The 27,749-nt window shown below is 39.7% G+C and overlaps 1 protein-coding gene across 3 annotated transcripts in view; it reads left to right on the top strand.

Moving 5' to 3' along the window:
* PSD3 (pleckstrin and Sec7 domain containing 3) overlaps positions 1–27,749 on the top strand; it is a 661,118-nt gene that overhangs the window by 595,245 nt on the left and 38,124 nt on the right. For all 3 annotated transcript variants that reach the window (XM_089675248.1, XM_089675257.1, XM_089675266.1), the window contains 3 exons: positions 2,435–2,592; positions 10,584–10,728; positions 16,032–16,175. In XM_089675248.1, the coding sequence (XP_089531374.1) occupies positions 2,435–2,592; positions 10,584–10,728; positions 16,032–16,175 (447 nt within the window). The remainder of the gene's footprint in view (positions 1–2,434; positions 2,593–10,583; positions 10,729–16,031; positions 16,176–27,749) is intronic.

The raw sequence follows: 27,749 nt of genomic DNA, 5'->3' as shown, positions 1-27,749 counted from the left end.
TAAGATGTCACCTTGTGTTGTAATCTTGCATACTTAGATTCTGTAAAGCTAATTCAGGGTGAATAAAAACTTAATGTAATCTTGGGTAAATGTCAAGACATTCCCCCCACTCAAGCAAGAGTTTGGGGTCTAGTTAAAATAGTTTGATATATTTATATATATATATATATGTATGTATGTGTATGTATATATATATATATATATATATATGTGTGTATATATATAAATAAAACACTGCCCTGCTTAATAGGGATGTCAACTCATCTGTTAAAGGTCCTGAACCTGAACTGACATCTGATGTATATCTCTTGTTATTTTCCGCAGGGCTGATTGTGCAGATGCTGAATACTTTGTTACATAAAGTGAAAAGGGGATGTTTAAATACATAATTATTTTAAATGTTGATAATGTTGCACTGCATGGGCTTGCTCATCCCTGTTGATGAATAGTTAACTAACGTAAAAGCTTTTTAATCTAAATGTAAATATTTGTTTTAGGTAGAGAGATCCTTTAAGGCAGGGGTAGGTAATCTTTGAGAGGTGGAGATCTACCTGAACAACATAAAAGAGATCAAAGATCACTGGGGTTCGGTGTTTTTTTTTTTTTGTTTTTTTTTTTGTTTTTGTTTTTTTTTTAAAGAAATTAGCTAGCAAGGCTAACTAAAGAGTGAGGAAAACTGTAAAAAAATGTAATAAAACAAATGTCACTTTAAAAATATAAAGTTAGCATACCTAAAAGTGGACTGTATCAATCAGTAGGGCAGTGGACTGTGTCAGCAGGGCAATGGACGGTGTCAGTAGGGCAGTGAACGGTGTACAATTTTAAGATGTTTTACAATATCCCCCTTCTCCCCATAGCAGTGTCCTCTCCCTCCTCCCCCTCCCCCATAGTAGTGTCCTCTGTCTCCCCCATGGCGGTGTCCTCTGCCCCCCTTCCCATAGCAGTATCGGCTGCTTCCCCATCCCCCCATAGCAGTATCAGCTGCTTCCCCATCCCCCCATAGCAGTGTCCTCTTCCCCCCTCCCCCCCATAGCAGCTTCCTTTGCCCCCCCTTGCCCCCATAGCAGTGTCCTCTGTCCCCCCATAGCAGTGTCCTCTGCTTCCCCCCCATAGCAATGTCCTCTGCCCTTTTTTGTGGTGCTGACAGCCTCTCCTTGGAGACATCACTGGGAAGTGGGGAGCAGCAGTTAATGGGAAGGCAGTAGTAGCAGCTCTGGTTGCCTGTAAAGTGACCGGTATTAGAAGAAGAAGAGCAGCCCTGCTGGCTCTGTGTTGTGCTTTCGGGGAAGCATCTTGAGGCACTCGGAGTGTCAGAGGGGTTGCAGGAGCTTGTGGAAGGGTAACTGTATGGCAGAATGTGCAGAGAAGATGCATGTCCCCAGGGCAGAAAAGAAACTTGGCTACTACAGGACCGGCTCCAAAGCTATCTTGGGCATGCCCCCCCATATTAACAAGCTGGTGATTGGTTGCTAGGACCGCCCTAAGTCCTAGCAACCGATCATCTGCCAGTTACCTTGAAAAGTTGGTCAGCTCCTGCTCCCTCCCTCTGTCCTGAGCAGTGTTCCCTACCACCCTCTGCACTGCCAAGGGGATGAGAGCGGTGGTGGCTGGGGAGGGAAGGAATGGCACGTAAGCGTGGGTTGGCACAGCAGGGACAATCTACCTGTCACCTGCCCACGGTCAACAGGTAAATCGCGATCAACAGGTTGCCGACCCCCGCTTTAAGGCCTTGTTCACACCAGTTCAAGAGCACAAAAAAACCCAATTGTTTTCTATGTTCACACCACAAAACTAGTATTGCCTTTTTTTTATTTGCAGGTGTTTGGAATGTGTATACAACTCATAAATGCTCATGAAAACTGAAGTAAACTTTTTTTTCCATCAGTTTTTCTCCACGTATGTTGTGAATGAGACCTAACAAGTGCAGTTTCTTACACCATTATGATTCTGTCCAAACCCAAACTGAATGCTAATGCATGCATATTAATAGGCTGTATTTGGTAATATTGTGCAGAATGCAAAAATGATTTTATATGTGTATATATATATATATATACACACACACACGTGTGTGTGTGTATTAGTGCAGTACCCCTTGCAGCCTTTAAGGTTTAAGATTGCCAAACTCATATGGGTGAATTAAATGTTCTTGTTGGTTGTTGAATTTTGCACATTGCTCATAGTTTTTTTTTTAAGAAGATTCCTACTTCGAAAAAAAAGGAGAAAAGCGTGTGTTGCAACAGCAACTAATCACTTCTTATTTTGCAAGAAAAAAAAATAAACGTTTGCTTTTCTTTCACACCAACTTTGAGGTTAATATTATTACAATATTAAATATATCATTAATATAATATTTCCAAGTCACTGAATGTTTAATATTAATAGTTAATTTCATATTTGCTTAAGTAGCATCTTTCCTCCTTTTAAAACACAGGATGAATACAAGCCAGAGAAGGCTCTTTCTGAAGATGATTTAAAGAATGCTGTAAGCGTGCATCACGCCTTGGCCTCAAAGGCGACAGATTATGAGAAAAGACCCAATGTCCTCAAACTGAAGACAGCAGACTGGAGAGTTTTCCTCTTTCAAGCACAGTAAGTTTAATATTTATGCTAATCACATAAAAGCTAATTGGGTGAAAATTGTATCTGCATTGTGTTTGAATCCCGAGAAATATTTTATATTGTAAATGTCAGATGATATCACACAGCATTTCAGACATGTGCTAGTTTCTGTTGGCAGTGCAACCTTTTCGACGGGGTGACATGTCTTGTCATTTCTGCTATAATGCCAATGGGAAATGGAAGGCCACAGTGCAGGATCCCTGTCCCTCACCTACTTCCCATCTCATGCCACCTCTAGCAGTTGAGCCAGCTGTTGTGTAACCATCTTTTTTTTCACATCAGCTGCTACAAGAGCACAGAGAGGTTTACAGGCAGTCATCAGATACATGGTCTTAAAGGGATGAAAGTGAATCAATCAAACTTGGGGGGGAAGGGGGTGATGAGAAATACAGTTGCCCTGTAAAGCTGTAAGGATGCACTCTACAACTGAAAAGACACCAGTATACATCTGATTATAGATTTCTGTGCACTTAGATTGCACTAAACAAAATTGAAGCATGCTGCAGTTTCGGAGTTGAGAAAATGTGAATGAATACATGTTCAATTGTGTATGAAAATTTGCACGGTGCTTCAATTTTTTTTCTGTTTGTTAAATGAAGCAAACATACTAGAAACTGTCATGTATTAGTATAGATTTATTGGTCGCAATAAATAGTACAGTACATTTGGTACAGATTCCTCCTACATTATGTCATTCATGTCGTTTGTCAAAGAATACTCTTTGACGTAGATGCTGTACTTGACCATATTGCATGGCACTATAGGTTGTTGCCAAAATGTAGCATTACATGACCATGAGCGGAGATCTGTTTATTTTTTTCAAATGTATGTTGTATATTTCCTTATACAATAAAACATTAAAAAAATGTATGTCTATATATATAAAAAAATAGAAACTATTCAAGAACACCATTGTGCACATAATCACATCATAATAGTGATGGGGCTTGGATGATGTGCAAGAAGTATTAACCCATAGCAAGCATTCATACCCACAGTAAGCATAAATGTGTTACTTCTTGCTGTTGGAAATGTGATTGTTGTGCCAATTCTTGTTGCTTTTTGTGCAGATTGTTTAATACAACTGATGTGAGTTGTATATTTACAACTATTTAGAAAATAACTTTGGATTTATTACATGTTTCTATTCACATAGCTTAAAAATCTGTAAATTCCAACCCATATTCCTGATATGTGCCTCCTGTACCATGTACTTGTATGAAAAAGTATCCTGTTCTCTTTGTATTGCTTCCTTTGTGTGAAATCCCTGGTGTTCCTGCCAGTCCCTCTGTGTTCCTATTAGAAAGGACCACACTAAGCAGAGAGAATGCACTGTGGTCAGTTCTTTAGATGTGCTGAGAATTCGGTGTGCTCTCCCTCGATGATCAGGCTTATCCCCCCCCTAACACACACACACACACACACACACACACACACACGCATAGACTCACAGCTTTTCGCTGGGAAGTTCAGTGTATGCTGTTTCTCCTCCCCCTAGATTTTATGCAGCTGAGAACAGAGGATATGTGATCACTTATATAAAACTAGATTTAGAGCCGATTCACACATGTGCGGTGTGGATTGAAGCTCAAGTTTCACAGCTAATTGATACAGACGTTGTTCACCAGGTTTACATCAGGTTCAGGACAGAATTAGCTCAGGATCCTATTCTGTTCACACATATGTGGTTTAGAAATGGTTCCCATAGAAGTCAATAGCCTGTAATCCACATCTGAACCGTACCGCACTGCTCAAAAATCTGACATGACTCTTTTTGAAACCGCAGTGAATTCTCACTGAACCGCTAGTGCACTGGACATATGTGAACAGGCATCATAGGAAGTGTTCAAACTGCATCCAATCTGCATATATGTGAGCTAGCACTGAACAAGTGGGTTAAATAATCCAGAGTTTGGGTTTTGCATTGTATGTTAAGGGGAAACTAAGACTGTCCCCATTTTGTCCCTCTGGTTTCACTTCAAAATTGCACAGTAGCTTCTGGATTGCCCAAAGGATTGCTCTAAAAGAAACAACTAGAAATATAAGAAATGGCTTTTTTTAAAATAATTTTTGACTTGCCATTCTTAGACCATATACTGTGTGTATGTGTATATATATCTATCTATCTCCATTCAGTCGTATCTGACCCTTGGCGATTGCATGGACCGGCAGTCGTAAACGACTTTTTCCATGAATTCTCTTAGCAATTATTTTACAGAGTAGGTTGACAGGTCTTTTATATATATATATATATATATATATATATATATATATATATATATATATATATATATTTATATATAGAGAGAGAGAGAGAGAGAGAGAGAGAGAGAGAGATACACGTGGATATGAAAAGTCTATACACCCTTGTTAAAATGTCAGGTTTCTGTGATGTAAAGATAAATAATTTCAGAACTTTTTCCACCTTTAATGTAACCTATAAACTGTACAACTCAGTTGAACAACAAACCGATATCTTTTAGGTTGAGGGAAGTAAAAATAAAAAACTAAAATAATATGGTTGCATAAGTGTGCACACCCTTAAACTAATACTTTTGTTGAAGCACCTTTTTGTTTTTATTCCAGCACTCAGTCTTTTGGGGTATGAGTCTATCAGCATGGCACATCTTGACTTGGCAATATTTGGCCACTCTTCCTTTGCAAAAACACTCAGATTGAGAGGGTATCTCCTGTGTGCTTTGTCTCATTTTTTTTACATCACAGAAACCTGACATTTTAACAGGGGTGTGTAGACTTTTTTATATCCATTGTATGTGTGTGTGTGTGTATATATATATATATATATATATATATATATATATATATATATATATATATATTATGTGACAGTATGAACGGCAAAGTGATGGATGGAAGATATGTGTCACCTCGCATGAGGTCATACTGTGAGGTGTAAGGTGTCCACTCCGGGTTTTCGGGGCCACAATGGCAGAGGTGGTTCCGGACCAGAGTTTGGGCTCCACTGATGACCACCAACAGGTGATACAAAAAGGGCAGGGCTGGAGCAAGGAGTCGCTCGTGGCCTGGGACTCAGAGAGCTATTCTGAGAGAGCTGTGTGTATGGACTATACCTACAAGAAAAGGTTTGTGTTTGTTTTGTTTTTGGGTGACAGGGAGAAGCCCTTCACCTCTGAGAGAGGAAAGTTTCATGTTTAGTTAGTGCCTGGATGGCAAGGGTTTATTTTACTGTTTTGTTTGTTTTGACATTTTTGCAAACCTGTAAATAAAGCTGACAACCAGTCAGATTTTAAGAAAGCCTGCTGTGCGGTCTACCTTTTTCCCAGGGAAGGTGATCCCCCACCTGAGCTAACCCCACAATATATATATATATAGCCCCTGAATCAAATGGTACTACCAGGTTCATGACTGCAACTGGTATCAAATTTTCCAGCCTGTGACTAGCTTTCATGTAAAAGTGATCAGTTGCCCGCTCACTTTTACAGTGCTGGGAAGGGATCCTGCTGCTGTTCCTGGGCTCTCCCGCCTCATTGGTTGGGATCTGCTGCATACAGTGGAGAAGGAGGAACATCCATTCCTCCCCTTCTATTGTGACGAATAAATAGGGAAGCGGCAAGGATTTTGTCACTTCTATAAATGGTAATTGTACCAAATGTGAGGTATCACAGCGAATTTTAGAGTGAGAGTAATAACCAGAGCTCACATTTAACTCTAAACTGGTAACCTGCAATGGCTCTTAACCACTTGCCTACCAGGCACTTATACCCCCTTCCTTACCAGGCCAATTTTCAGCTTTCAGCGCTGCCGCACTTTGATTGACAATTGCGCGGTCATGCAACATTGTACCCATATGAAATTTTGATCATTTTTTTCTCACAAATAGAGCTTTCTTTTGGTGGTATTTAATCGCCACTGGGCGCTTTACTTTTTGCGCTATAAATTAAAAAAAAGTGCAAAAAATTTGAAAAAAAAAAAAAGTTTATTTGTTTCTTTTATAAAATTTTTCAAACAGGTATTTTTTCTCCTTCACTGATTTGCGTTGATGAGGCGGCACTGATAGGCGGCACTGATAGGCAGCACTAAAGGGCACTGATAGGCAGTACTAATGAGGTGGCACGGATAGGCGGCACTGATAGACAGCACTAATTAGGGGTCACGGATAGGCGGCACTGATATGCAGCACTGATAGGCGGCACTGATAGGTGACACTGATGATGGGCACTGATAGACCGCACTGACTGGCATCACTTCTGGGCACTGACTGGTGGCACTGACTGGCACAACCCCTGGGCACTGACTGGCGGCACTGACTGGCAGCACTGCTGGGCTGCACTGGTGGGTGGCACTGCTGGGCAGCACTGGTGGGTGGGCACAGGTGGGTGGCACTGGTGGGCACAGGTGGGTGGCACTGGTGGGCACAGGTGGGTGGCACTGGTGGGCACAGGTGGGTGGCACTGGTGGGCACATGTAGGTGGCACTTCTGGGCACAGGTAGGTGGCACTGCAGAGTGGCACAGGTGGGGGCACTGCTGGGCACAGGTGGGGGCACTGCTGGGCACAGGTGGGGGCACTGCTGGGAACGGGTGGGCGGGGCTAGTGGGCGCACTGCTGGGCGGAACTTGCGGGTGTCACTGCTGGGCACCGATCATCAGGGCACTGATCATCAGTGCCCTGATGATCGGTGCCGATCCCCGCTCTGACAACTGCCGGTTCTCGGCAGTACTTTCCTCACGATCTGACAGCGTGAGGAAAGTGCAGCCGAGAACCGGCACTTGCATTTCCCTGTGATCAGCGTGTCATTGGACACCGCTGATCACGTGGTAAAAGGCCGGTGGGATCGGCCTTTCACCACATCACGTGATCAGCTGTGTCCGTAGGACACAGCGATCACGGAGATCGCCGGGTGCGCGCCCCCTGGGGCGCGCAGGAGAGCGCGTTCTGGGAGGACGTCATATGACGTCCACTCACAACTGGCCGGCCGCGGTGAAGCCGTCATTCGGCTATGCGCGGTCGGCAAGAGGTTAAAGCATGGCCTATGGAGATTAATAGGCACCATAATTTGTCAGCATTTCACGAGCAAGCAAAATTTTAAATCTTGACATGTTTGGTATCTATTTACTCACAACATCATATTTTATATTTTACCAAATATTGGGTATTATATTGTGTTTGTGTTCAATAAAAATGCATTTAAGTATTTTTTTTCCTGCAGGGCCTCTGCTTTCAGAAACTTAACATGTTTGGTTGTTCTAACTAATTTTCTAGCAAAAAAGTCTGATTTTTAACATGCTAAGAAATGTCAGACATGGTCCGGATGGCAAGAGGGTAATGAATGGGAACACATAACGAAACATATATGTAAAGCACTGGGCATACTGTTGGTGTAATATAAATCCTAAATATTGATAATAAAATTAATAATAACAGAGTGTTTTTTTTTCTCAAATTTGACTGCAAAGGTGGAATTACTCTTTAAGGGCTTATTTACACATATCTGTTTTGTTGCAGCAAAACTCTTGCATTTTGCCTCATGAAAATGCATGTCAAGTAGAAATCCCATTTGTTCCTATGTGACTAATTCATATATGTGCTGTAGCTTAGTGTGAAAGACAAATGAAAAATCAGTGGGTATTATCATACAACATGGCATGCCCACAGAACAGTGTAAATCCACTCTTAGGTCTAGTTCAAACTAGATGCAGTTCAGTGCGCTTTTTTTCTGCATCAAAAATGCATGCACAGTCGTTTCCATGTATTCAAATGGCCCTGGTTCACACTAGTAAAAGAAGAGAGGAGAAAGGTGCCTCTAAGTGTAAACTTGGTTTATTGCATATAAAAGACAGCAACTTACAGGAGGGTCGATTAAAAAAGGCACTTCAATATCCATCAAAGGGAATCCGCCATTGGGAGCAGCATGGAGTGCAGTCCTAGATTGTGATCTGTCATCTCAGTGTCAGACATTATGGCCGGCAAGATGGAGGAGTTCTGGCACCAAGGCTTAGAACGCACAGCAGAGCGCAGCATGTGCACGCTGACGTCACTGAGCGTCGTAGCGACACATTTCCTGAACATGCGCTGTGAGATAGCCGTCGTAGAGCACTCCTTTGTTAAGCTGACGGAATTGAGTGGGTTGTGTCTATATAACATGTAGTCAATTAGTGACGGTTACAATTCTAAACGACCCTATGACCAATTTAAGCTGTATAATCACTGGTAATGTAGAACCATAAGAAATAATAAATAAAACATCATGATATAAATGCACATGCTAAGAATAATGTTGACACATATAAATTATACATAGTAACATGATATTTAAGAAATTATGGGATAATCACTTTGGATGGGATCGCCATAGGATAAAAAAATGGTATATAGAGCAGTCAATAAATAATAATAATTATTCTAGAATGTAATTGGGGGCATGGCAGCAATTATTAAAATAAAATGATTGATATGGTCTAAGAACAATTACAGGCCCAATGGTAAACAGGTGATAACCACCAGGCACTATTGGGTATTATTATATAGTACAAAATAAAATTATATTACATATATGGTGAATAAAACATGCAAAAATAATAATAGTCCTACCTCACAGGCAAGATAAAAAATTATAATCACATGTTATACTCACTGGTATATGACATAAAGGAGCAACGAACCCCCCTGATGTAAACCAGCCTCCCCTAGAGCATCCACAAAATGTTCTCAATAAAAACCTAGAGACAGGGGGAAAGAAAAGGAAGATTAAACGACTAAAATAGCTCTGGGCTAAAATTGGGTGACTTGGGGTAGTCAGTTCCAGACAATTTCTTGTGCAGATAAAATTTAGAACATGCTGCATTTTTTTTCTGCACAGATCCATACTGGAACACAGCAAACTGCATTAAAACTGCACCAGAACTGTGTGTGGTGTGAACTGTAAGCAAAAACGCATCCAGAATGCTTCCGGAGTACATTTTTGTAGTGTGAACTGGCCCTTAGGTGCAGTTAAGTGCACATTTTTTCTGCATCAAAAATGCATGCACAGTATTTTCCTTGTATTCTAATGACCCTATTTCACACTAGTGCAGTCAGTTTCCGGAGCAGAAAAAAAACATGCTGCATTTTTTCTGCACAGAACCATATTGGAACATTGCAAACTGCATCAAAACTGCAGCGGAATTGCGTATGGTGTGAATTGTAAGCAAAAGCGTATCCAGGATGTATCCCAAGTGCATTTTGTGGTTTGAACTGGTCCTTAGGGCTAGTTCACACTAGATGCAGTTCAGTGCACTTTTTTTCTGCATCAAAAATGCATGCACAGTGCTTTCCATGTATTCCAAAGGCCCTGGTTCACACTAATGCAGTCCATTCCAGTCAGTTTCCGGTACAGAAAAAAAGTAGAACATGCTGCATTTTTTCTGCACAGAACCATACTGGAACATGGCAAACTGCATCAAAACTGCACCGGAACTGCGTGTGGTGTAAACTGTAAGCAAAAACGTATCCAGAGTGTATTTTTGTAGTGTGAACTGGCCCTTAAAGTTTGTTAGGAAGCCTGCACTTTTTAAAGGTTTGGCTTTACTTTGATCGTGGATCATAGAAGTGCAGTTCGCTGCACTCCTGTGACCTGTTTCCAGCCGACAGCTGGCTAAAGCCCGGTATCGGCTGAAGTCACATAGCCAGTCCAGGCTGGGAAAAGATCTGCTGAGAGGTTGAGCCTGCTGCTCCCACCCCCTCCACAGCCCAGCGGTTCAGTAAGTGCTGGAGAGGTGGTGGGCAGAGTAGACATCGGTGACTGACAGTCACCATTCTCTGCTCAGAATGGCGGGGAGAACTGAGCTGTCACTGGGGGCGAGGGACATGATCGATCTGATGCTGCATCCACCTAGGTAAGCATGATGTTAAAATAAAAATCCCATACTTCTCTTTTAAATTTGAGCTACTAATTTATAGTTTTTTTTATAAGGATCTGTTTTTTTTTTTTTTACCTTCTAGGAGCACTGAGGAGATGGAATCGTGGATTAACAAAATTAATTGTGTGGCAGCAGTGTTTTCTGCTCCACCTTTCCCAGCAGCAATTGGATCCCAGAAAAAATTCAGCCGCCCATTACTCCCTGCCACCACCACTAAACTGTCTAAGGTATGTAACTCTACCTGGGTGCTAGTATATGAAAAACGCTAACATGACAATCTAAGTGATTGTTGTGGGCTAGGCTGCCAGATTCAAATTCAACCCCAATCCCTGTGTTATTACGTGAACGGTGATCCCTTAACTGTTTCATTTGGTTCTTGAAGTTTGACCACAAACTATTTCAAGCTTAATATTCTTAATATTGGATGCAGCACTTTTAAGTTGTATGACCACATTTGCATATTACTAGCTGCAAGCAGTTGATAAATGCAAAGCTTATGGAATAATAGCATATAATTGCAGCTTTATAGAATTGTACACAAATTACCTTTGTTCCCTATTACTGTATAGTTTAGCCCATCCTTTCTCAACCAGGGTGCCCAGGCACCTTGGGGTGCCTTGAGGTTTGTTCCGGGGTGCCTTGGCAAAATATCTAAAAATTGCCCAAAACTGGTATACAAGCCAACAGATGCAACAAGCCTGCCTTTTAGTTACACAAAGCCACAGGTTTTCATTGTGCACCATTATGACCTTGTAGTCGTCTGCAGTCTCCTGACAACCAATGACATCATCAGTTGATGAGAAGGATGTCAGCTGCCTGCACAACATCCTAGTATGACCCTCCCCTGCCCCTCTCCATCAATGCTGGGGTCACATTAGCTCAGCGATGGAGAAAAACAGAGAGAGGAGAAACACTGGAATACTACTCAGTACCAGTGTGCAAAAGTGTATTTGTTTTGGAAGAATAAATCAATGTTGGGTGTCCTACATGTGTGGATGTTGCTGTGTTATATAAAACTATTTCAATAATTTTTCACATTTTAGAATGGGGGGCCTCAAGACTGTCCATCATTTTAAAGGGTGCCTCGGGACTGTTCATCATATTAAAGGGTGCCTCGGGACTGTCCATCATTTTAAAGGGTGCCTTCGGACTGTCCATTTTAAAGGGTGCCTTGGGACTGTCCATAATTTTAACGGGTGCCTCGGGATTGTCCATTTTAAAGGGTGTCTTGACTGAAAAAAGAATACCAATTGGATAGCACACACCCCCTATACCCTAATAAAGTGACAAGACAAGTCAACCTATACACTCCTTCACCCTAAAGGAAGACAAACTTAATAATACAGCAGACTTGAATAAATATAATTATATCTAAAAACTGAAAGTCCAAACATAGTCCAAACATTAATCCATCAACATGTGAAAAGGTGACAGCAATGCTCAGAGCAGATCCAAATAGCTTAGATTCCAAAGGGGTCGATGATGGATTCCAGATATTCCTCATAGACCTCAAATAAAACAAAACCTAAACATAGTGTATTATCGTAGGATAACATATATGTGCCACTCGTGTTACATGCAAAAAATCAAGTTCCTCAGCAATCGTGAACATAAACTAAATAAAATGAATCCACTGCACACGGTAAGGTAAAATTGCATAATTACCCTAAGGTAAACATAACCAGCATTGAATCCATATGTGGGATGGAGCTTCATCAAAATGCCATATGCTTCTCTGGATACTTTTCCACAGACCTCATAGACAGACCAGGGGTCAGTATTATGATCAAGTAAAAACACAATTTTATTATATCAATTTACATAGAAAAAGGCTGAAATCGGCATCCATAATGGTAGAAATACAATCGGCGTCCACATAGAAAAAGGAGAGTCTCAGAGCCACCTCCAATGGTGATAAATGGAAGTCCTTGGGGATAGGAACAGCTGCGTGTACCAGAACCCAAAATGGCCGCTGAAGCACTTCCGGAAACGTCAGTGCGTCAGGGATAATCCCTGTTGAAGGAGTCCGAATGTGGCGAGGCGCGTCCAGGGCACGTGATGTAGTGACGCACTGACGTTTCCGGAAGTGCTTCAGTGGCCATTTTGGGTTCTGGTACACGTGGCTGTTCCTATCCCCAAGGACTTCCATTTACCACCATTGGAGGTGGCTCTGAAAGCGCTGAAACCTGAAAATTGGCCTGTGCAGGAAGGGGGTAAAGTGCCCAGTATGGAAGTGGTTAAGGATTGGCCAGCTGCTTTTCTACACATGTTTAGGGAAATATCTGCCCGTCTATAGCCTGCTACATTCATGAAGGAATTGGGTTTTAAAAGATAGGAGAAAAGAAGGTGATTTTAACCACTTCAAGTCTGGATACTTTCACCAACTTCCAGTCCAGGCCAATTTTCAGCTTTCAGTGTTATCACACTTTGAATGACAATTGCGTGGTCATGCAACACTGTACCCATATGAATTTTTTTTAGCATTTTTTTTTAGACAGATAAGACTTTAGTTTGGTGGTATTTATTCACCACTGGGATTTTACATTTTTTTTTACAGTATACAAATGAAAAAGTCCAAAACAAGGCGTTTTTCTTATAAAATTTTGCAAATAATCTTTCTTCATCAATATTGGTCAAAATGTATTCATCTGTCTTTTTAGTAAAAAAAAAAATAAAATAACCCAAATTAGTTTACAACCAAAAATTATAATTTTTCCCAAAAAATGTTTAAATGTTTTTTTTTTTTAATATTATTATTTATTTATTTTACATTTTTTTTTTTAACATACCGTCACCCTAGTGACACTGTACTACTTATAGGGGGGTGATGAAGATTTATTTTTATACTGATTGCTTTTACACCCATAAAGGCTGTAAAAGCAATCATTTCTCCTTCTCTCTGGCTGCATTCCTGCAGCCATTGAGAAATACTGTGCGAGCTGTGATTGGTCACAGCTTGTCACATGGTACAAGGCTATTGTGAATAGCCTTGTACCATGTGACCTCTGGGATCATTCACAGATTTCACAGGTAGTAAGCAATCATGTCAGGAAGTGACATCTTGTTTACTACTATTCATGTGATCACTGATTGGCCAATCAGTGATCACATGAATCGGGACCTCACACAGAGGTGCTGTACATCGTTCTGTCTTCTGTTGTGTCCAGAGGACACAGCAGGCACCGATCGCGGTGCCACGCGCTCCCAAGGAGCGCGCATAGGCAATGGACATGCGGGGACGTTTAGAAACATCCACCCGCATCGGCAGTTAAGGTTAAAAAGAAATGAACACATTTGTGTCTAAGCTGTCCCAACCCTTTTGTCATTTTTTAAGTGTTTAAACTGTTCCTACCCTTTTAATTAAGAGACCTGGGTTGTGAAGGCCTCTAGTTTGGGATATAGTGTAATTAGGTATATTACATTCATCTCTACCCCCTCAATCTAAACATATTCATGTGTAAAACTCAGCAGCTGACATGCCCCCCCCTCAATGTGCTGCACTGCTGGCAGCCAGAATTAGTTGTCAGCCCCATAGAACACTATAAAGATTTTGCTGACGATTGATTGCCGCAAGCAGCAGAGTGGAACTGTGCTGCCAAAGTTTACACATGAAGATCAAATAAAGATCTCTGAATCAGAAAACAAATGACAGCCAGTCAGCCAATGAGGAGAGAGGGGAAGGGGCCAAATCACAACTCTGTGTTTAAATGGACAAATGGAGCAGTGGCTTGGGAACAGCCTGATCAGGTGCCTCCATAGCAAGCACCTTGCTATGGGGGCACCCAACAGAAAGGAGGAGCCAGGAGTACTGGCACAGGACCCAAGAAGAGGAGGATCCAGGCTCTGTGCAAAACCACTGCACACAGCAGGTAAGTATAGCATGTTTGTTATTTTTCAAAAAACAAAATTAACCTTTTGTATTGCTTTAACCTGATATTAAAACTTCATTTTTTTTTGTTTTGTTTTTTTAAATAACAGACATGACATACTTTCCTGCTCTGTGTAATGGTTTTGCACAGAGCAACTGTGATCTTCCTCTTCTTGGGTCCCCTGCCAGCACTCTTGGCTCCTCCCCCTTGACCAGTGCCCCTAAAAGCAAGCTGCTAGCTACGTTGGCACATAGAGCCGTGGCTCGCCCCTGCCCAACTCTCACTGGCTGTGATTGACAGTAGTAGGAGCCTATGGCTGCTGTGTCTCAGCCAGTGAGGAGATGGAGACCTGGGGCAGCTGGGGCTCCCATGCACATCACTGGATCGAGAGGGGGTTCAGGTGAGTATTAGGGTGCCTCTGGGGGGAACAGCATACAGAAGTTTTTTTTTACCTTCATGCATAGAATGCATGAAGGTAAAAAAAAGCATTCAGTCTTTACAACCACTTTAAACTCCCTTCACACTTTTGCTCATTTTTGTGCATGTTACTGAAACACATCGTAATGCACAGCACTCTGTGTGAAGCATTGCAGTGTCATTAAATGTAGATATATCCTGGGCAGCGAGTGGATATACCAGGATCATGGCTTCAGTTGTAGCCATGATCCTGCTATTGTGGGGGGTTTTTTTTCGGCCAGCAGTCAGCTTTACCATAAAAATGATCTGGGTGGCTCTACAGCCTCCTTATTACTTTCAAAGTGCTGCGGATGACCTCTCCCCCCTACCCCCCTCCACTCTCGCCTGCTCCTGTCCCCAAACTCCCCTGTTCCAATTGGTAGCCCAGGACCTCTGTAAGTGGTCCGGTCTGCTGGCTGCAGAGGAACAACTGTTCTCCAATCTCTGAGGGTGATTGAAGTCGGAAGCGACAAAGATTTAATCTCTTGTGGTTTCAGTGCTCTCTTTCTCTGGCTGTTACAGCCAATAAACACCTGATCTAATAGGTGTGTGCTGATCAGATGCTTTGAAGGTCTGGGGGGATATCAAGGGTCTAATAGACCCTTGATTTCTCCATAAAAAGTACCTGTCACTGGCCAAATCTTTCACAAGGGGCTTTTTAATCCCTTGTAATAGTAATAAAGTAAAAGAAAAAAGTGTAGAAAAAAAATAAAATAAATTAAACTAATAATAATAAAAAAGGAAATCCCCCTGTCCCCTCTGTGCTTACATGCAAATGCAAACACGCACATAGGTCTAGCACGCATATGTAAACAGTGACAATTAGATCTAATTGGAAAAATGTGTAAATCCTGGGGGAAAGTTATGTAAACATTTTGTGAAATTTTTTATAAAAACTGTATAATAAAAAATAAGTGTCCGTTTTGCTGTTCCTTTTATCTGCTTCTGCTCTGATAGCACACTTTGACCTATCCTCCTAGGGAAGGAGCTGCATTTTCACACTGCCAGCACACATTATTTCTCAATAATGAGCTCATAAAATAAGTCAATCTTCCGTACTAGTCAGAATGTCCCACATATATTACAGTGCGAAGTCATTCTGCTATATTGAGTTGTCTGCAATAAAATTTCAGGGAAATTTCTGATTTAATATATCTCTGCAAGTCCTGAAGCATTAAACTAGATGTCAGTCATCTGCTTTTCAGGAGGAACAGCTGAAATCACATGAAACAAAACTCAAACAGATTTCCACTGAGCTGGCTGAGCATCGCTCCTATCCACCTGACAAGAAAGTAAAAGCCAAGGAAATAGATGAGTACAAGATGAAAGATCACTACTTGGAATTTGAGGTATGTGTTCTGAAATGGGAAACTATAAAAATGCACATCACCATATGCAGCATTGTAGGGTTCTGTTACCATAAGTTCTAGCATGCTCTGAAGAAGCTGGAACTGGGTTGATTAGACCTTGACTTCTTCTTTAAGGGCCCATTCAGATGGGCAGTGAACCTGTTAGGAGGCTCTGCGTTCAGATCCATACATCTGCTCCTGTCCTCATGTCACCTCCCTCTTAGATTGTAAGCTCCAAGGACCAAGGCCCTCCAAACCCTCTTGTATTGAACTGTATTGTTGCTGTATTGTCTCCCGTTATATTGTAAAGCGCTGAGCAAACTGTTGGCGCTATATAAATCCTGTATAATCGGAATAATATCAAACTTGGCATACGATTCTGTCCGTACAGCCACTGCATGTGCATCCACATTTATGGGCTGTCTGCATGCAGCTGCAGAGATGGATGCACACGCATCTGCAAATGGCTCTGCATGGAGGATGGGCTTAATAGCACGTCTGAATGAGCCCTTAGTGTTTGTGAATATGTCATTTTTCAGGCATGTGAGGCACCAACCTACCTTAATAACATGCTGACGTTTGTGTGTGCCAAAATGCATGGTAACAAAGCATTGTGTTTTGGTGCAGCAATATCTTAACGGTAAGTTTACTTTTACTAAATAAAATAATAACTGCACATTTTTTGCAGGTAAAAAAAATATGCATTTATTATTTTTTTTGGTAGGAACCTGTAAAGCAGCAGTAATTCCTTGGTCCTACAGACTGTCTGTGTATCTGTCTGCCCACACCTCCGTTATGGGCAGACCGTTACACTCTGACAGGAAGCTCAATAAACTACCTAGAGAGATCAACAGCACTCAGAGTTCATTGAGAAAGGCTGTCAGGACTTGTAGGTTCCATTTCACAGAATGGTGTGAATGAATGATGCGTCCGGGAGGGAGGAGCCCTGTGCGGCATTGATTCTTATAGTTTGTGACAGCGAGTGGGGGAAGAAGAAGCGAGTGGGGGAAGAAGATCCCAAACTAGCTGTCAAGATGAAACTCAAAGGGGGGGGGGGGGCAAAAAGGTCAATTTATCCTTTAAAAAAAAAAAAAAGGTTATGCAATTCTTTTATGCAAATTTTGCATGTAAGGAAGCACATTGAAAAGAACAAAGATGCATATGAATAGTGAAATGTAGAAATGCATGCACTCCATTGCACCTGCATAGGTGTGAATGGAGCCTTAATGAATGGGAATGCTATGATTGTTCATGGGCGAGATGTAATAAAACTGGAGCATTCAGAATCCGGTGCAGCCATGCATGATAACCAATCAGCTTCTAACATCAGCTTGTTCAGTTAAGCTTTAACAATAAAATCTGGAAGCTGATTGGTTTCTGTGTAGAGCTGCACCAGATTTCGCACGCTCCAGTTTTAGTAAATTTCCGCCTTTGGCTGAATGCTGTACATAGTGTAATCGCTTAAATGTATAGGTCACATGTCAGCATGGTAAAATGTCTACTATTTTCAGCAATTTCAGCATATGTCTTTGTTGGTATGAATAAAAACAAAAATTATAGCTCCCGTACTAGACAGCCTATATAACATGGTCACTGGCTAACAGTCATTACGGCAGTGAGACTTTTGATGTCAATCAGCACTGAGATTAGAGGATCTAAAGGCCTGTCTATGTGCAAAGACAATTACAAATACTGCAGACAATCACCTGTTTTAATATGTGCATTAAACATATATTTACACTATAGGGTCAATGGTTTTTTAGACACATAAGCATCCCAACTGTATTGTATGGTCCTCAAAATAGGTTGGGTTCATAAAGACATAGTTTGATGAGTTTGTTGTCCACAGGCCTGATCCTACCACTATGGAACTTCTTTTGGGATGAAATGGAATGCTGATTGTGAACCAGGTGTTCTTGTACATGAGGACCCAACTTTACAAATACTCTTTTGGCTAAATAGGTCCAATTTCTACCAGACACTTTCTAAAATCTTATGGGACATCTCAACCTAAAGATGGCCATACAATAGTACATTTTTTAAAGACCTTTTGTATAAATATTCATACAAAAATTTGTATGAAAATTCCTGGTACATTTGATGACTTAATGAATGTCGTTTGAAAAAAATTCAAAATTTCTTTTGCTTTTAACATTCAATTTTGGAATGAATGGACCTTACCGAACAAAATCAAACATTGATTTGACCCAAAAAAATGATTAGAAAATCAAATGAATGTTCTTAACACGAACATTTTAAAACAAAATTTTACTAGTGTATGGCCAGATTAGGAGTAGAGCCTTTTATGACTTCAAATGAATGCCTGTAGTTTTGTAACGGGATATTCAACAAGCTCATATAGGTGTGATGGCCAGGTACCCACACATTTGCCCTTTAAGCCTTTGTTTTAAAGAATTTCATAGGTTTTTGTTGAGTAGTTTATGTATAGACCACTGATCTGTCATATGCATGCACATAAATAGTTTTTTTGCATTGTTAACATATAATAGAATGAGTCACACACTCTTCTAAATGTTCAGCAGTCCCATTTTTTTTAATTTCATTTTTTTGTTGTTTAAATCAAATTCTTCTCTTGTTCATGCTGAGATACAGTAACTTAATAATCATGTAACTTTGCTGTTGCTAAGGATTCTTTGTTCCTACATCCACGGCTTTAGAAATGTTAAAAGCCTTCTAGTGTATGTATGGATACACAATAATATGAATTAAAGGGTTTTTTTTTTTCATTTAAAAAATACTAGCTTCATCTGCATTAAATTACTGTACTGTTCAAAGTGTAAGTAAAAGCAAAACTTTTTTAATTTTGGTTAGATTGGAGAAGGATTACCACACCTGTCAGGTTTTATTGCTATCTGTGCCCCATTATTGAGTTTCACTCTCCTCTGTTTGTCTGGATTACTCTTAGCATCAAAAGTGAAAGTAAAAGAAGATCCCACATTTTTGTGTTGACGCCAGAACAGGAATAGAGGGAAAATCTTCCAATGGGAACACTAGTTCTGGTGACCATGGTGACACACCAGGATTCCCTCACTTTGGAAGGATTTCTTCTCGGTTCCTGTTTTGGCTATGGGACAGGAGGTTTAAGGAAGTCTCCCCAACGGGACACAGATGGCAAAAACCTGACAGGTGTTATAACCCTCCCTTACTCTATCCAAAAAAAAAAAAAAAATAGAAAAATGTTTTAGAGTTTTAAAGTTCTACTTTAAAGGAGCTGCTACATGGAGACAAGTTACAAATGTTTTGTTGTGTTCAGTATGGGAAAATCTCGAGTCTCGGAGGACAAACCTCTATGAGACACTCCTATAAAATTTGCTACATACGACTGCAACTTATTGCAAAAATCTGACATAACTTGTCTTTAAGCACATTTCTGCCCATAGGTTGAGTTTTAGTGTAGTATGCACACATCTGTGTTTTCACCGTCTCTTACGTCTCACTATATACGATGTATTATTGACATATGGACAGCTGCTCTGAGATTCTATATGGTCTATCCAATTTGTTATATTTTACATTTTAATGTCACAAAATGTACTATGTTTTGCTATTCAGATGTTGCATCCTTTCTGGATTTTGTATACGCTTCCCTTGATTCTTTGTCTTCCTCCCCTTTTTTTTTTTCCCACCCAATAAACTTTGGTTTTGAAAAAAAAGATGGATAGAAAGGCATATCTTGGGAGAAACATAGTGCATACATAGATGCACAAGATGTGTGTGATACCTTAGATTGTACACCCCTTGAGGGTTAGGGACTGATGTGAATGTACAATATATATGTAAAGTGCTGCGTAAATTGACGGCGCTATATAAGTACCTGAAATAAATAAATAAATAAATATGCAGTTAGTGGCAAGACGTTTTAGAAGTGTCTTGTTTTGACGAATGCAAAATCAGTTATATATTTTTGATGTTGGCAGAGCTGAAACAAAGTGTCTCATGAGTGGGAGTTTTAGGCAGAAAAGTAATAGCCTATGTTGTATAGAAAGAATGTCAGGAAGCCATTTAATCTATGGGCACGTTGACATAGTTTAGACAACCTTTCTATCCCCTCTGTTTTTCCAGAAAAAATGTAAAACCATTCAGAGACCGTTGAAAGACATGATGCCCAGTAGTAATACGTAGAGGACAAAAGACCTTTTATGTAAAGCTGGATCCCCTGTTCCTGCTGATCTAAAATACAAAAAGCGAAGAACTGTCATTGAAAAGCTTAGCATAGAGTTTTTTTTATCTGACACTTCTCTGTCCAGATTGTGATCTGTAGGGATGGAGAATTAGCGGTTTTCAAAGAGAGCTGTTCTGTGCTGCTAATGGGCACTGCAGTTTTTCATTCCCCTACATTTTATAAAAATACAGCCGAGAAAAAGACTCAAGAGGCATCCAAGCAAAGTAGGTAAGAACGTCTAGGAAGCTGCAGTGAAATGACAGCAGTTTAAGAGGGAAGAAAGAATAGTCATAGGTGGAACAGTGCAGAGGATCGGATATATGCCTAAGGCTCCATGCACACTGGGCATTTTAATAATGCTGGTAATGTTAGCTGTGTAAAGTGACATTAAAAATGTGAGTTTTTCAGCGTTTTTTAGAGTTTTTGTATTCGCTTTTTTTTTTAGTTTTTTTTGCGTTTTGCTAGAGTTTTCTTTGACCCAAAAATTTTTTAGCAAAAAGAAGTCCATAAACTCTGCTTTGCTGCGATTTGCCACGTTTTGCTGCATTTTTCAGCATTAGATAATTTTTACTGCTAAAAAACTCCTCTAGAAACCCACTAGTCCTGGGGTTTTTTTAAAGCCAAAAGCCAAAAACAGCAGCTGTAAAACCGTCCAGTGTGCATGAAGACTAAATGTCTAAAGTAGACATTTCTTATAATGTGAAGCAGGCATATGACTTTGTACCAACTTATATTGTACTCTATTCAGACTTTAGTTTCAAAAGCTGGCATAAAGTCATTGCAACCATGAAGCAAGCTAAAAAGAATTTTTGATGGCTTTTTCCTATGTGTAGAATTAGATGAGATTTTTACTTTGTGTTCTGGCCCAAACTGTCTCAATGTATAGAGGAACGAAGGAGCAAGTGTTCAGAGATGCTGTTTTCGATGGTGTTTATTTGTAGGCATCGTGCACATTAGAGAAACTTTAATCTGATAATCGCTCCCCTCCTTGTGGTTTTAGTTGTGCCTTCCTGTCATATTTACACTGGCTGGGTATGACTATGCATGTGTTACATGTGTTGATGGCAATACTATTTCCTGACATCTGAACCTAGTTAGCATAGTCTATACAGTACATTGTTTTGTTAATAGGAACTTATCAGAATGGAACAAGAAATATGCTTTGAGAGTGTTAGTTTTGTCCTTTCTTCATTGCTTTGTTGAGCCCATGAGCCAGTGAAGAAGCAACTGCCAATTTGCATACTAAAGGTCAGGGCCACTGTGGTACATGGAATATGGAGTCAACAAGGAGAATGTTTCTATAACAATGTATACTTTTAGACACATTAAATGTATTCCTGCTGATAGCAATCTAGGGAGAAAAAAAACAGGATGTAACTAAATAGGACAGGCTACATCTAGAAAAGTACATTACTTTGTAAAATGTTATTCAAATTGAAGCTGCTGTATTTTGTTCCCCTTCAGGGAGCTTTGTAAATGAAGAAAGCAAGGATGATGATGACAGTCCACAAGTTTGCTGATTGAAATATGGCAGGTGCTTTTTTTGTAAACAGGCTTCCATTAAACAGAATGCTACCCTCTGATCTCTGCTTTTAAATATCATCACACAGTGTCTATTGATAGCTGTAGTTCGAGGAATATTACACTCTTTAAAGCAACCTTGTCCCAGATTTTTTGTTATTTTTGAACTTATGTTTCACTAGTTTATCTTAAGCATTTTCCTTAAAATGTTCATGCCCTTCCATTTCAATAGGTGAAACTATCAATTGTGTGCCCAGGTCTGCTCTTTTTTATCAGCACATACAGCATGGTCTTTTTGCCTTTCACTCTTGCCATTGCACCACATAATCACAATAAGTGATCCCAAATAATTGAAGTATTAGCATGATGTGAGGATTTGGCATTCCTGTAGGTAGCATTAGTTCTGCCATTACATATGGCTTTGCTGAGGACTGCTAAAGAAACCAGATGCTGTAGATGGAGGGGGCAGCAGTGAGGGGCCCTAAAAGAGATATGTATCCAACACTTCTGAAAATATCAAATTCTTATGAAAATTACAGCATGTGTAACTATAAGAAGAAAGAGTGGATTTGGAAACAAGTGGGACAAACAGTAAATACTAATGGTGGTTTACTAGCAGGGTCTTCATACACTTAATTTTGCTTCTATTGAATCAGTAAGGGCTGGATTTCCATCACTGGAGCCTGTTGGTACACAACCTCCTTTTGCTAGGATCACCTTTTTACCAAGAACATTTGCTTATTTATCTGGTTCTAACCTGGCTTAGAATGAGTTATGACATTTCTTAAACATAGCTGACCTTGGGGGACAGCAACTTTTTTTAAAATATATATTCTTCAATAGCCACAAAGGAAAGCGTATTCGCTTTGTGTTCAAGACATGTTTTTGCAAGGCCATTTATTACCTTGTTAAAGGGGCAGATAAAAGACCAGTTACACTGCACAGGAGAGAGCAGCAGTGACCGGTCATTATTACAGGAAACTTGTGCACAGAGGCAAATGTGATTACTATACAGATCTGGAAAAAAAAACCACAATGCACACCAAGATTTAAATAATAATACACATCACATGTGACAATGGTTACTTGTCCCTGAGTTCAGCTTTAAGCTCATATGGAATCACTGTTTTCACTGTGCGGCTGATTACCCTAAAAGCTGCCTCTTTGTCTCTGCTGCCTTCAGACACCAGCCTGTTGTACCTAATGGTAAGTATTGTGGTGATGTAAATAGAATGCTTGTATGAGCCAATAACAGGTGAATATACTCCTTCCTGATAAATATCAACTGTTGTAATCATTAATACATTTGTTTAACCATACATTTGATAGAAAATATTAACTGCTCTTCATTCATTTTTAATATATCTGCTTCCTTTTCAACCCTGGCCTAGCAAAAAGAACACATGACCAAGTAATACTTAACAACAAATTCTCCTGCTAAATAATATATTATTACCTGGGACAACTGAGAATCCTGAGTGCATTTAATTGAAAGATAAAACGTAGGCTGAAGACCAAAGATTAGGGAACCGAATGATTAATGTAGTTCCAAAACACTGATGCATCGGGTTAAAACAATATTCAACTGCTCTTGTAGCATTGCTTCTTTTATTAGCTTGTTTTCATTCATTTAGACGTAGGGATCTTTTGAAGCATTTTCTATCAGCCGAGCTTTGAAGACAAAATACAGTTTCACAGATTCTGATCTTTCAGTTGCTGTACCCACAGTGCTTTCAACTGCGATAATCTCTTTGTTACAGCAGAAGACAGATATGCCTTAGTTTAAATCACCATTCCCACTTAGCAAAGCTTATTGACATTGCATTAAAGCTGCAATCTGCTCTGCAAGCTTAAAAACTTCATAGCATCACATTTTGCTTGTTAGTTTATGCAATGTACAGTTATGTTGAGCTTTCTTTCTAAATTATTGGTATTAATATCCTATGTACATTTGAAAAACAATCATGGGTGCTCCTTTGAAGTAAATGTATAGAGTATAACATATTGTCATCATCAGAATCTTATATATGCAGTCATCAGAAACTGAGATAGAAATGAGTAGGTCTATCCTACTGTTTTTATTGGGGTTTAACAGGCATTTGACCTTGAAATGTTCCGATTCTGTTTCAGCCACCTGCTGGGCAGGTATTAATTTCTGAGGTCTGGTAGTTATAGTTTTATGACTAGCACTTAAGCAACTAATGAAGATACAGTGCTGTTAAAAAGTATTTGCCCCCTTCCTGATTTTTTTTTTTTTTTTTTTTTTGCATATTTGTCACATTTAAATGATTCAGGTCATCAAACAAATTTTATTAGTACACAAAGATAACCCAAATAAATACAAACTGCAGATTTTAAATAATGATTTGATTTTTAAGGGAAAAAAGCTGTCTAAACCTGCCTGGCCCTAGGTGAAAAAGTAATTGTCCCCTAATCCCCCTGCTGCATAACCCAAGTGTGCTTGAGCTTGAGGTCACAAACTGATGGCCGGGCATCCTCCTTCAGGATTTTCTGGTAGAGCACAGAATTCAAAGTTCCATCAAAGTTGCCCAGGTCCTGAAGCTGCAAAGCAGCCTCAGACCATCACACTACCACCACTATGTTTGACTGTTGGGATGATGTTCTTTATTTGAAATGCTGTGTTGGTTTTTTGCCAGATGTAACAGCACGCACACCTTCCAAAAAGTTCAACTTTTGTCCCATCAGTCCACAGAATATCTTCCCAAAAATCTTGAGGATAATCAAGATGTTTTTGGAAAATATGAGATGAGTCTTTTTGTGTTCTTTTTGGTCAGCAGTGGCTTTCACCTTGGAACTCTCCATGGATGCATTTTTGCCCAATTTCTTTCTTATTGTTGAATCATGAACACTGATCTTAACTGAGGCAAGTGAGGCATGCAGTTCTTTAGATGTTCTGGGTTCTTATATGACCTCCTGGATGAGTCGTCGTCGTGCTCTTGGAGCAATTTTGGTAGGCTGGCCACTCCTGAAGGTTTACCACTTTACCAAGTTTTCTCCATTCCTAGATAATGGCTCTCACCATGGTTCACTGGAGTCCCAAAGCCTTAGAAATGGCTTTGCAACCCTTTCCAGACTGATTAATGTCAATTACTTTGTTTCTTATCTTTTTGAATTTCCTTAGATCACGGCATGATGTGTTGCTTATTGAGATATTTTACCGTGCTTCACTTTGTCAGACGGCTTCTATTTAAGGGATTTAAGTGTTACAAACATGCAAAAAAAAAGCGGGATACATTTTCACAGCACTGTATTTACTGTTTTCCAGTTTTGTATGTCTCTCCCCTCACTCTCTGCTCCTCTCACAGTCTGTCTGTCCCACACTATTGGCATTCTTATTGTCACTACTAACACTATAACTGTTTGTTGCTTTCATGTTTCAAGGACTGCCTGTTTGTTGCTCCTTTATTGTTACAGTTGCCCATGTGTTGCCCACATTTTGTAATAATTGCTTATATGTACACCAGGTATTCTCAGGAATACCCCTCTTTTTGCCTTCTTATTGTCAGTGAGATTGTTTAGAGTACACTATTACTATATAATGTAATCCCCAGATGGTCTTTTATTATTAAACAACAGTACTGTGAACACAATATTTGGCCTTGATGAACCACACACACTACTATTAAACCATTGACTTATTCCAACACTGTGTGCTATTCTACACACTATATAAACAAATTCAAATAGATGAATATAATAATAAAGTTCAAAAATTGAGTATAATAAAAAAAATTCAAAAATGAAAAAATAAATAAAAAAGTCCAATGCAAAGTGTCCCAAAATGTCCCGATACAAACAAAAATAGTGTCAAACAGAAATGGTGTCCGAAAATTGTCCAAATATCCAAATTTTATTCATCCAATCAGAAGAAATTCCCTTTCATCCCGTAATACCTAAAAAAAAAGACAAATTCAGAAATCTAGTGCATTACCTTTATAATATATTCTCTCCGTGCAAAAACAAAACACAAAAACACAAAAATGTGCAAACACTATATATGTGTATCTCTTCCGTGCACATGTGAATGAACTGTGACCACTCAGTGAACACTGCAACACTGTGTATCCACCAACACCAATAGTATTAATTACTATTACCCTCTGTATCCATATACCAGCATCCAAATGAGATCTTCTAAATGCTCCAATGAAATTATTCCAAGGTCCTCAAAAGACAAGAAGGGTCTCAAGGCTCATATTCAAGGTGTAATAAAAAGATTTAATAAGAAATTACATTAAAATTTCATTATTCCGGCTTCCAACATGCTTCCTATGTGAGTCCTATCAAACAAATGCGATATGCCATGTGTTGACAACCCACAAAATGGCCGTGGCGACACTTCCGGTCTGCGTGCGTGCGTCACTACGTCACACCCTTAACGCGTTTCGTCACTTCCGGACTTCGTCCCTTCGTTCCCTTCAGACGAAGTCCGGAAGTGACGAAACGCGTTAAGGGTGTGACGTAGTGACGCACGCACGCAGACCGGAAGTGTCGCCGCGGCCATTTTGTGGGTTGTCAACACATGGCATATCGCATTTGTTTGATAGGACTCACATAGGAAGCATGTTGGAAGCCGGAATAATGAAATTTTAATGTAAGTTCTTATTAAATCTTTTTATTACACCTTGAATATGAGCCTTGAGACCCTTCTTGTCTTTTGAGGACCTTGGAATAATTTCATTGGAGCATTTAGAAGATCTCATTTGGATGCTGGTATATGGATACAGAGGGTAATAGTAATTAATACTATTGGTGTTGGTGGATACACAGTGTTGCAGTGTTCACTGAGTGGTCACAGTTCATTCACATGTGCACGGAAGAGATATACATATATAGTGTTTGCACATTTTTGTGTTTTTGTGTTTTGTTTTTGCACGGAGAGAATATATTATAAAGGTAATGCACTAGATTTCTGAATTTGTCTTTTTTTTGAGGTATTACGGGATGAAAGGGAATTTCTTCTGATTGGATGAATAAAATTTGGATATTTGGACAATTTTCGGACACCATTTCTGTTTGACACTATTTTTGTTTGTATCGGGACATTTTGGGACACTTTGCATTGGACTTTTTTATTTATTTTTTCATTTTTGAATTTTTTTTATTATACTCAATTTTTGAACTTTATTATTATATTCATCTATTTGAATTTGTTTATATAATTTCAAAAAGGTTATAATACTGTGTTGCTTTTTGGGGAGAAAGCGTGACTTTTTGAAGGGTTTTTGGGGTTAGGTGATATACACATATTTAAATATTCTACACACTACCCTTCACATCAATCTCAAGTGCACTAACTTTAGAAAGTTCACAGTATATCCTATTGCTCATAGCTGCTTGATATTGCTGCCAATGTTGTAAAGCTAGTTGCTTAAAGAACATTAAAATTAGATCTTTTAATTATTTGTGGTTTACTGATATGACCACAGTATGAACTATATTTAAGCATCAGAAAGGCTCACATTGTTAAATATTGTTTATCAGTGTTCCTGTTAAAGCAGACCTAGTGTTAGAGATATATTGTTATTTGAAATGCATGCATGCTAGGTTAAAGTTCAAGTGTAGCACTAGCAGCTATTTAAAATGGAACTTTAGTCAAAAACTTAAGTCCTGCTAGATCACTTCAGGCTGGCCCCTTTTGCAGGTATAGCTGGTATAAAATATAAAAAATAAGTGCCTATATGGTTTAAAATGCAGTAATACAGTGTCTCACCCTGCTCTTCACATGCTCCGTTGCTCCCTAATTTATGGCTCTGTGCCAAAAATGTAAAGGCCTATCTGCTGACAGCCTTAAGTGAAATGGCAACCTTTGGCAAGAAGAAGCAGGAACAATGCTGACAGCAATTTAC

The sequence above is a fragment of the Staurois parvus genome, unplaced genomic scaffold, assembly GCF_062004578.1.
Source record: "Staurois parvus isolate SC_StPar_1 unplaced genomic scaffold, SC_StPar_1.0 ptg000013l, whole genome shotgun sequence".
NCBI lineage: Eukaryota > Metazoa > Chordata > Amphibia > Anura > Ranidae > Staurois > Staurois parvus.
Note: the sequence above shows the minus strand (reverse complement) of the source record. Positions and strands in the feature narration are given on the sequence as shown.